Source organism: Cetorhinus maximus, chromosome 3 (assembly GCF_964194155.1).
Source record: "Cetorhinus maximus chromosome 3, sCetMax3.hap1.1, whole genome shotgun sequence".
NCBI classification, from domain to species: Eukaryota; Metazoa; Chordata; class Chondrichthyes; order Lamniformes; family Cetorhinidae; genus Cetorhinus; species Cetorhinus maximus.
Window position 1 is genome coordinate 163,282,353 of NC_135881.1, and position 11,531 is coordinate 163,293,883.

Sequence of the window (11,531 nt, forward strand, 5' to 3'; positions counted from 1 at the left end):
CAAACACTCCTTTCAAGTGAAGCAGCATTTCGCTTGCACTTCCCACAATTTAGTCTACTGCATTCGCTGCTCCCAATGCGGTCTCCTCTACATTGGAGAGACCAAATGCAGACTGGGTGACCGCTTTGCAGAACACCTTCGGTCTGTCCGCAAGCATGACCCAGACCTCCCTGTCGCTTGCCATTTCAACACACCACCCTGCTCTCATGCCCACATGTCCATCCTTGGCCTGCTGCAATGTTCCAGTGAAGCTCAACGCAAACTGGAGGAACAGCACCTCATCTTCCGACTAGGCACTTTACAGCCTTCCGGACTTAATATTCAGTTCAGCAACTTTAGATCATGAACTCTCTCCTCCATCCCCACCCCCTTTCCGATCCCCCCTTTTCCAATAATTTATAATTTTTAATATTTTTTTTACGTATATTTTTCTTTTCCCACCTATTTCCATTATTTTTAAATGTATTTCCATTCATTGTTTTATCTCTTTTAGCCTATTTCGATCCCTTCCCCCCACCTCACCCCCACTAGTGTTATCTGTCGCTTGCTCATCCTGCTTTCTACCCTTAATGTCATCATTAGCACATTCCTCAGCTAATATCACCACCTTCAATACCCCTTTGTCCTTTTGTCTATGACATCTTTGGCAATCTCTTCTTTGCCTCCACCTATCACTGGCCCTCTATCCAGCTCTACCTGTCCCACCCACTTCAACCAGCTTATATTCCACCTCATTTCTGTATTTCTTAGTTCTGATGAAGAGTCATACGGACTCAAAACGTTAACTATATTCCTCTCCACAGATGCTGTCAGACCTGCTGAGTTTTTCCAGGTATTTTTGTTTTTGTTTCAGATTTCCAGCATCCGCAGTATTTTGCTTTTAGCCATATAAATACTTTGTCTACATGAGTTCAGAGACCAGGAATCCTGCAATGAGTAATCACCTCCTGACTCCCCAAAGCCTGTAAACCATCTACAAGGCACAAGTCAGGAGTGTGATGGAATACTCCCCACTTGCCTGGATGAGTGCAGCACCCACAACACTCAAGATGCTTGACACTGTCCAGGACAAAGCAGCCTGCTTGATTGGCACCACATCCACAAACATTCACTCCCTTCACCACCGACGCACAGTAGCAGCAGTAGTGTACCATCTACAAGGCACACTGCAAGAATTCACCATGCTCCTAACACAACACCTCCCAAACCCACAACTACTGCCATCTGGAAGGACAAGGGCAGCAGATAGATGGGAACACTACCATCTGGAAGTTCCCCTCCAAGTCACTCGCCATCCTGACTTGGAAATATATCACCGTTCCTTCACTGTCGCTGGATCAAAATCCTGGAACTCCCTTCCTAACAGCACTGCGGGTGTGCCTACACCACATGGATTGCAGCAGTTCAAGGCAGCTCACCATCATCTTCTCAAGGACAACTAGGGATGGGCAATAAATGCTGGCCCAGACAACAAAGCACACATCGCGTGAATGAATTAAAAAAAAACACCATTCATTTTTTAAAATCTGAAATCGGCAGAGATTACAACAGGCAAGAGAGGGTTAAATGTGGGTGAGTGAGAGATTCACCCTGTCTCTCCCCGATACAATGTCAGAGAGAGATGAGACTGTATCTTCTGTCTCTTCAATAGAAGTTTTTTCAGTAAAGCCAGACTTTACAAGGTTACCTGGAACCAATACTTTTTTTGACCGTCTGCATCTCACAGCCTAACTCACTCTGACTCTATGTCTCACTCTGCCCTCTCTCTGTTATACAGTACAGGGAGCAAAAAAAAGTGGGATGCTGTTACTGAAGGATAAACGTATTTCCACTTCAAAGCTTTCTAGCAGGCTGGCCGCAGTAGTGACATCTGCGCGGACCATTGCGCATACCCATACGTCCTTATTGCGTTGGCAGGAGACAGTGGGCCAGAAAGGACTGTTTTCTAAGCATATGGCTTAGTACATGGAATATACAAATTAATGGAACAATGTAATCTTTGTTTGTGATCCAAAGGTTCTCTGCTAAACAACCAGGTTGTCCACAAAGACAAAAAAAATCCCTGCTTCAGAGAAATGCACCACTGAACAAAGACTAATAAATTGATAGTAGTTAGTCAGGAGCGACAGGAAACGTTCAAACTCACTATTACGTGTATTTCTGATCACTGCGTGAGACAACACGCAAGGGACGTCTCTCAATGGTATCTACAAGACCTCTACATGAAAAAACATTCACTTGGTCATTGACTTGCTCAGCTTGCACCACAGTGGTACTGCTCTAACTTCAACACCTTTACCACTACTTTACTACTTTTGTACAAAACTGTGCAGAAGCTTAACTATATTCAAGAACGAAAAAAAAATTCCAATGGCAGTATTTAAACATCCAGTAATGCCCATTTCCTGAAAAATACCGAAATACGCTATCACTGACAATTTCTGCTTCCCCTTCACCAACCTGAAGCAGAAAGGATGACAATCAGATTATCCTGTCTTTTACCCTACAAAAAGTCTTTATTATCTTTCTACATCCCAAAACATTAACCTGCCTTTTCTCTTTTCAGATGCTGTCAAATACGATGGTTATGCCCAGCTTTTCCATTTTTTGCTTTGGCTGGCTCATAAAATGAACAGATGTCACAGTTGTCTCTAAGCTCACCCGAAGGCGTAATAAACTTAACGAAAAAATCGAAACGGAAGGCAACCCCAGAAGTTTGGTGTCTTCATCCGGGGGAAGAGTCCTGAGTCCAGTCCTGAATACGCTATACATTCAGCCAATATGACTGACCCATTGGGGGGCAGATACAACCCGCATCCCCATCACACACCAGCTCACCTCTCCTGAGCAGACTCTGGCTCGGGGTTGGGCCTAAGTTTACCCTGTCGCGGAGCATCCATCTCCGCTCCGGCTCTCGCGCTGGACCGAGGCCAGGGAGTCCACCACTATTGCCTCTCCGAACAGTAGTAAAACAGAGCCCAGAATGAGCAGGCCGTCGACAGGATGGCGATGAAGCCAGGCCCAGGGTGAAACCTGCTGCCTGAGGCCCGGAGATGAAGCCTCTCCTCCACCCGGCTCGCAGACACCGGCTCGCATACACCTCGCGGGTGCTGACCGCTGACATCACCCTCCTGACCTCCTCCTCACGTCGCGGCGCATAGACCCTCTAACGTCACCGCGCTACAAACCACGCTACGTACATCCGCATATACGTCATGACGCATCACGCACATTTGATTTGGAGGCGCGCGGTGGGCTTTTGCCCACAACAACAACCACCGTTATATAGTGTCTGTAATATAATAAAACCTGCCAAGGCCCGCTACAAAACAAAGAGAGTATTTGTTTCTTATTTTTCAAACACACTTAGAAGCTCTCCTTGAAGCGCGGCCGCACTGACACTAATGAGTGGGAGGAACTTGCTATCAATTGTTCAAAATGGCTGCATCCTATCAATCATGATGCATCACACTTTGAGTATTAATATCTTAATGGTGAGGCAGAGCAGCAGCATAAGGTGAAAGAAGAGAAAGCAAATCCTGCACTCGGATCCCACTGCCTCTGTCGTGGGACTTTCTGCTCCATGTGTCCAAAGATCTGTTCATCAAGAGTTTGTGTGTCCGGTCACATGAAGATATGGCAGAGTCTGAGTAGACCTCATCCTCGAATCAAGGGACAGTCAATGATGATGCAATGAAGTAACAAAGTATGACGCTGAGCTACATAAGGAGATTTTAAATCAAATGATCAAAAGCTTGGAGGTGGCTTTTAAGGAGTGTTTTAAAGGAGGAAAGCAAAGCAGAGAGATGTAGGGAGGGAACTCCAGATTAGGACTTGGAAACGGAAGGTGCAGTCACCAATGGTGAAGCAATTAAAATTGGGGATGCTCAAAAGGCCTGAATTAGAGGATTGCTGATCTTGGAGGGTTGTGAGGCTGCAGAAGGTTGCAAAATAGAGAGGGTCAAGGCTTGAAAAACAAATTGTTTTAAATAAATTTTATTTATCATGCCTTCTAGAACGATCCACAACCAATGAATTATTTAAGCAAATGTAGTAGCTTACTTATGCTGATGCTTGAGGGAAGTATCTTTGCCAGGAGACTGAGAATTTCCTAATCTTTCTGAAATATACCAAGGGATCTCTTACATTCAATCCTGAATTTTAACATCCATCCTGAAGACTGGCAATTTTGACAATGGCATCTCTCAGTACTGCACAAGACTGTCAGCCTAAGTTGTATGCTCAATTGTGACGTGGAACGTGAACGAGAGGTAAGAGTAGTACCAATTGAAACAAGTTGACAGATTAGAAACATCAATGGATATTGGATTTTGTACAGGATTGTTCATGTATTTGGAATGTAGAAACAGGCGTTGGCCATTTAGGCCCTCGAGCTTGCTCTGCCATTCAGTTATATCATGGCTGAACTGTATCATAATTCCATTTACCCACATTGATTTCATTTCCCTTAATACCCTTGCCAATGTCAATTTTAAAATGTTTCAATAAATCTAGCTTTTTAGAGTTACAGGTTTCTGCTACCCATTCTTTGCATGAAGAAGCACTTTTTAAAAAAATTGTTTATGGAATGTGGGCATCACTTGCTGAGCCAGCATTTATTTTGTCCACCCATAATTGCCCTTGAGAACAGTGTGGCTTGTTAGGCTATTTAACAGTCAATCACATTTCTGTGGGTCTAAAGTCACATGTAGGACGGCAGATTTCCTTTCCCTAAAGGGCATTAGTGAACCAGATGGGTTTTTACAACAATCAACAATGGTTTCATGGTCATCATTAAACTTTTAATTCCAGAATTTTTCACCATCTGCCATGGTGGGATTCAAACTCAGACTCCCAGAGAATTACGCTGGGTATCTGGAGTACTAGTCCAGTGACAATGCCACTACGTCACCACCCTACCTGAGTAGTCTAGTTCCAATTTTAAGGTTATTCCCCCTCCTTCTGGACTCCTCAACCAGAGGAAATAGTTTCTCCCTATCCTACTAACCACTATCATCACTTTATACACCTCAATTTATTCAACACTTAATCTTCTATTCTAAAGGATTAGCAAATCTTTTTGCCAGCTATCATTCTGGTAAATCTGTGCTGTATCCGCTCCAAGGTCAATATATGCTTCCTGAATTGGGGTGTCCAGAACTGAATGCAGTCTAAGCAGAGCTTTACACAATTGTAGCATAACCTGCTCACTGGTGATTTCTCTACATGAACCTCTAAATCTTACCGCTCCTCCACAGTTACTAATTTTTCATGATTTAGAAATCTTCTATTAGGTCTAAAGTGGATCATCTTTCACTTCCCCACATTGAACTCCATCCATCACAGTTTTGCCCTCTCATTTGAGCAGCAAGCCCCTGCCTTGATGGCTCTTGGCACATACAGGATTCCAATCTCTATTTGGCATTAAGGTTTTTAATTATATATTATAATAAAAGAAAAAAAATCAAACTTCTCTCAGCAACAATTAGTAAGATATTACTGGGGAATAGTATATTTTAAAAATAACTTTATTCTTCATTAATTCATCAACTGTTATAAAGGTAGAATATTACAAATTCTCGGGTAAATTCAGCTCTCCCATACTCCCAGTTTGTCATGTTTGAAGCGTACAGCGCTGTAAGTATAATCTTCCCACCACATACTTTTTATTATAGCTGAATGTGTCGCATGCTAAATTTACCCACCTACCTTTTAATAGGAGGTTCACCTTTGATCTGTAGTGGTTGTTTGTCTTATTTCCCTGGGCTCATTGTTATCACTCTAGTCTCTGAGTCAGAATATTATGGATTCAAACCCCTCTCCACAGACTTCAGCACATTATTTAGGCTGGCACTTCACTGCAGTACTGAGGGAGTGTTGCACTGTCGGATTTGCCATTTTTCAAATAAGGCATTAAACCTAGGTCCCATTTGCTCTCCCAGTTGCTCAGAAATGACCAATGCCACTATTTGAAGAAAGAACCAGTGGGTTCTCTTGATGTTCTGGTTAACCTTTATCCTGCAGCAACACCATAACAAATGATCTGGTCATTTATCTTATTGCTGTGTGTAAATTAGCTTCTCCATTTCTCTACTTTATGACAATGACTACACTGCAAAATTCTTTATTGGTTTTAAGACATCTGTCTCTTTCTGCATTTTTATTTTGCCTTTCAACAATTCAGTTATGCTAATTCAATAACCTTCCCTTGTACAGTTGTATTTCCTACATCTCCATTCATATACCTGATTGGCTGCCTTCCGCAAATACCAAACCTGTTCCTTAGCCCCAACAACTTATAGATATTATTTTCATAGAGTATTGGATTATGCTATCTACATTTATTCTTGTAATGCAGAATACTTGTTCTTAACTTTTTAAAAGATTTAATGAACACAGCTTTCAGCATGCTCCTTTCCCACAGAACTAATTTCCTCCTATCTAAGATCTATCCTATGCCCCCTTGTCCAGTACTTATCCATCATCTATGACAATTTTGATGCCTTCTACAATTTTAATGACTTCAGATTCTCTGGCCCATTTTATCTCATTTTTACCCAGGACATCCATTATTTCTTCACCTGAATGTTCTCTGGCTAGCCTGCTTCTTTCTTCTATGGTGACCCAACCAATCTATGTTCATCACTACCCTCCTATATTTTGTTTAACTTGTTCTCTTTTTGAACAATTTCTCTTAATCCCATTCACTTCCTGCAGTGAAAAGGCTCCTGCATAGTTTTGCTAATCCTTTTGCAGGATATATAGAACACACTCTTTGTTCCAATTCTCCATATCTGACCTCTGGAGAATATCATATGTTTCAAATTTCCGCCAATTCTTCATGATCATGTGATTCATCTCTGACTCTTCCCTTCTCTTTTTTTGGATTTTACTTGTCTTCATCTTTGGCAATTGGCTTTATATTACAAGTCTACTCAGTCCATCAGTTACATTAATCATAATCTACCATTCTGACTTCCTGTTGTCACAATTTTCTGATTACTCCTTTATGAGGAGTTAACATTTACCTTTGCAAATTGCTGTGTAAACAATTCCTACACAATTTTGAACTGTCACAACATAGGCTCTGGCCACTAGATGGTACAGTGGAGTTAGTTTTTGGAATCTCTCTCTCAAACAGATTGCCAACTTGTATATTAAAAATATAACATACTCATTTTCTGATTGAGCAAAATTTACTTCTGTAAAATGTAAATACAAGTAGGGTTCTTTCAATAATTCCCTGAAAAATTTTTCTACTTACTTCTAAAATGAGCAGCTAGTTTCTTTTTTTCTCTTTTTTGGCCAGTGCAGACACGATGGGCTGAATGGCCTCTTTCTGCGCTGTAACTTTTCTATGGTTCTAACTTTTCTATGGTTCTTGTTTGAAAAGCTTGTCATTGGCAAGGTTATTTCTAAAGTCTCCACTTTTTATACCAGGTGAAAATTCTGCTGTTTGCAACATCTGACCCTTCCTTTTAAGCTCTTGTGAACAAATCTTACATATAGATAGCACAAAATTCAGCTTGCATGAAAGCCTTGTGGAGAATCTGAAAACAAGTGCAGAATCTTCCTCCTGTTGGCAACAGAGCGTGGATTTTGATCCATGTATACTATGTCTTTGTTGGCTTTAGATGATCATCTTGGTCACCGTTTTCAATATTTCTGCAGCTTGGGAGTGAATTTAATGAAGCTGGGTAGAAATGCAAAATGAAGGGCAGTGTCAGTGAGAATAATTTATGTAGTTTGAAAACATCTGAGGAACATAGACACAGGCCTTTATTTATATAAATCAACTGTTTTACAAACTTCTGCCTGCACTTCACAAAAGCATTATGAACAATGTATACAAACCACTTTTACTGTGGTTGTTACTATGTTTACTGTTTATTTAAAAAGGTGCATTTCACATTTATCACACTTCTGAGTGTTTTGTGGGCCAGAGCCTTTGCTTAATTCCTTTTCCTTGCTGCTACTCATTTAAAACCACTAAACTATTTATTGCAAATCTGTGGCAATCATGGAATGTTGACTTTTATTTTTGTCTTCTCACATTAAAACGTCCTGAACACTTCACACAATGTATTACCATTTGAATTGGAATCCTTGTTTAATAACAAAATCTGTGCAACTTCTAACGTCAGTACTTTTGATTTTTGGTCAAAGAAAGCACCTTTGCATATCAGGAATTGTCTAACTAAATAAAATAAGCAATACTGCTTCCATAATTTTTAATTCTTTTATAATATAATTATATAATTTATAATATATATTTTACAATTTTGATGCTACTTGCATACAATATCACTCAATAGCATACATGAAATGTTTCATTCTTACTCAAAGAAGTGGTGAATGATTGTAACTCAACTCCCGACTGAACATTATTGGCTGCAGCTACTGCAAGGCAATTTGGGTGTGTATTGACATGTAAGTGATATTTTCACTTGATTGATGATCCCCAAATAAATAAAGGAGCAAGAGTCTAAAGGATTGTTTCACTTTGGTTTAGGGAAATCCCTTTCTTCTGAAAGTGTTCACTTAAGTTGTAATCCCTTGCAACAAGCTGCGACCTTGCTCAAGTGACTATCCTTCCTGTGTAAACGCTGACAGTTTTGGCAGGCTGTTCAACCATAAGAAGGTTTATGCTCGATCCTGTCGTCACTAGATCTTCCTACAGTTGTAATTCCAGCAGGGATTGCTGTATATTGATCAGAAGCAGGATTTTATTTTCCATTTCTTTGCCTGCAGTCACAGAGACAAAGAGTATTGCCCTCCACTGCAGCAGAGACCAGGAAGAAAAAGTAAAGGTTATATTTTTTGATCCTGGTGCATAGCTTCGCGTGACAGGAGCATATATTTGACAATTTTGCACTGTGCTCAGTTCATGACCCACAATTTTCTGTTCATTGATTTCAGCACTTGGATTCCCAATATACATTCCTGTCACATGTAACTACTGCAAGTGCTGATTGTACGTTATCCTCTGGAACCTCTCTGCAATGGTATTATGCCACACAGTGTGTTTACTCATTAAGCTATTGGGGATGTTATAGACTGAAAAATTCTCTCCCTTCATCATAGAAATATAGAATCTTACAGCACAGGAGGTGGGAATGATGCCTGCGCCAGCTCTTCAAAAGAGCTATCTAATTAGTCCCAATCTCCCATTCTCAGTGTCTTGCAAATTTTTGCTTTTCCATTATATATCCAATTGCCTTTTGAAAGTTTCAATTGAATCTGATTCCACCATTCTTTCAGGCAGTGCACTTCTGATCATAACAACTTGCTGCATTTTTTTACAATAGTATTTTATTTCTATATGACAGGTAAAAGTTTAGGATTTAATACTTATGGTACAAAAATGATATTTACAAAGGAAGCTCCACGTGGAATCAATCCTTCAGTCATTCTATTTCATGGATATTTTAAAACATTTTAATACGCATACTTTTGATTTGTATTAGTGCAGTCTACTCCTTTTCATTCAAATTTCCTCAATCCAAGTTATCTACTAAGTAGGTTGTACTGTTCAAAATTTCCACTTTGCTGTGCTATTTAAGTTGCTTACTTTAAATCAGTAATTATTGCAAAAAAGAATGAATTATCAACAACAGCTTGACCTCAAAAATAATCACAAACCAAATGGATCTGTCATACCATTCAAAGTGATAAATATCAAACACTTCTTCAGCATCTAAATTCATTTTGATTATTATTAGTCTCTTCCTATGCAAAAAATTGAATCAACACTTTTTTAAAAAATCCACCCCTCCCCAAACTGTTTTCTAGTTTTAAACTTTATTTTCCATTGCTCCCGGTAAAACCTAGAAAAGCAATATTTAAATATTGTTATTTTTACCTTTGTAATTTTTAAATCGAGCTCAGTTGTCAATGAAATGTAACTCACATCACAGCAAACGTTGTACAAGGGGAGAACCAATCACAACATCTATAGTCCTACACAACTCAGTTTTTTTTTGGCATACGTATTAAGAAAACTTAAAAAAATCTTCGCCATGTTTATCAGGTCTTCAACTCACTGCTGGATACCTAACAGTCGAAGCCTTGGCTTTTCTTTCATGTGTAAACAGTGAATTGCAAAGTCAGTGGGACGACCCGCAGCCTCCCTGTGCTCCACGGATGGGAGGGGGTCGAGCGATCATGCAAGGTTCACAACGCAGACCGATAATACGACAGCAATCAGAGCCACCGTGCAAAACAGCACGGACATAAGACACTTCTCACGGTCACAGCATTGCCTGCCCCGAACCTCTTCCTCTGCTAGTAGGGCTACCGAGGAGGCGTCGTTGCTGAGCACGGAATGGTACGCGTCTCCCTTGGCTTCCACAGTCCACCTGAGGACATTGACCTTCATCTCCATGTTCTCCATCATCCTGTCCACCTTCTCAATCTGCTCCTCCAGCTCCTCCAGCTCCAGGTTCTCCACGTTCAGGGTCGTGTCATGGACTATGTTCTGGACGCTCAGAGCCCGGGCTGCCACCTCCGAGGTCCCCCCAGACATCCCGGTCTGGATCAAGGGTTTCTCGGTTCCCGAGAGAGGGAAGCCCTGGCCCAGTTCTAACACTTTGCACATGTCCATCTGAAAGGTCTCCAGGTTAGAGGAGAAGATGACCCAGAGGCGCTCCATCTCATCTCGCTCCTCCTTGCTCAGGTTCTTATCCCGAAGCACCGCCGTTAGCTTGTTCCTGATGACCACCGCCAGGTCCTGGGTTTTCTCCCTTGTTTTCCTTAACTCATCCCTCAGACTGGTGCAGTCCGACGAACCCCCTACACCAATGGCCAGGTGCTTGTAGCATCCCGTTACCTTGTTCAGAGAGTCCACAAGAGCTCTGCAGTCATCTCTCGCCTTCGCCGAGTTTGCAGTCCCTTCATCTGCCACCTTGCTGCTTTGGATCGGCATTGGTCTCCCTTCAATCACCAACTTCGCTGGACCGAAATGCTAAAGGCACTTGCAAATAAAGAAACATCGACTTTCTGAGTGCAGCCTCTGGTCTCAGCCCTGCTCACCGTGTTCAGCCAGCAGTGGGTGCTGACTCCGAGTTACAATTTAGAAATCCGGAAAAAGTTCTCAGCGTAGCAGACCGTATTTCTTAGCTGCACACCTCTGATTTCTCTCGGATGGAAAGCTGTCCGCTCTGGAAACTCCCTAGCCTCTAACTGTGCCCTAGAGTGTCTGCGTTATTCACTCCGCAAATCCATCTCTGAGATTACGGCGTATCTGGTGACGCAGAAGGCACGAATGGAGTTATAACCCTTGCTGCACATGGATATGTCCCATGCGGCTTGTGTGTAAAGCCTTGTCCCTCTGCAGGCTGCGCGATCAGTTGCCTCAAGGGTTCAGAATTTGAGTTCTCTCAAGCGCGCGTATCGCAACACAAATATTCGTGATGTAACCAAAACTCACCTTACAATTACAATACATTCGGAATATAAATAAGTACAAATTATAAAATTAGGTAGAAAAAATCCAAAGCAATATAAATAAACTTGAAATGGCATTTATAAAA

At 41.3% G+C, this 11,531-nt stretch overlaps 2 protein-coding genes across 3 annotated transcripts in view; both read right to left on the bottom strand.

Annotated features, from left to right (window-relative positions):
• LOC144679003 (mitochondrial calcium uniporter regulator 1-like) overlaps positions 1-3,162 on the bottom strand; it is a 45,361-nt gene extending 42,199 nt beyond the window's left edge. For both annotated transcript variants that reach the window (XM_078539190.1, XM_078539189.1), the window contains exon 1: positions 2,839-3,162. In XM_078539190.1, the coding sequence (XP_078395316.1) occupies positions 2,839-3,124 (286 nt within the window). In that variant the 5' untranslated portion in view covers positions 3,125-3,162. The remainder of the gene's footprint in view (positions 1-2,838) is intronic.
• A 6,173-nt stretch (positions 3,163-9,335) lies between these two features.
• LOC144673520 (regulator of G-protein signaling 9-binding protein B-like) lies at positions 9,336-11,287 on the bottom strand. The gene has a single exon (XM_078535309.1). It carries the CDS (start codon positions 10,922-10,924, stop codon positions 10,163-10,165), a length of 762 nt encoding a protein of 253 aa, XP_078391435.1. The 5' UTR covers positions 10,925-11,287; the 3' UTR covers positions 9,336-10,162.
• Positions 11,288-11,531: the final 244 nt, after the last annotated feature.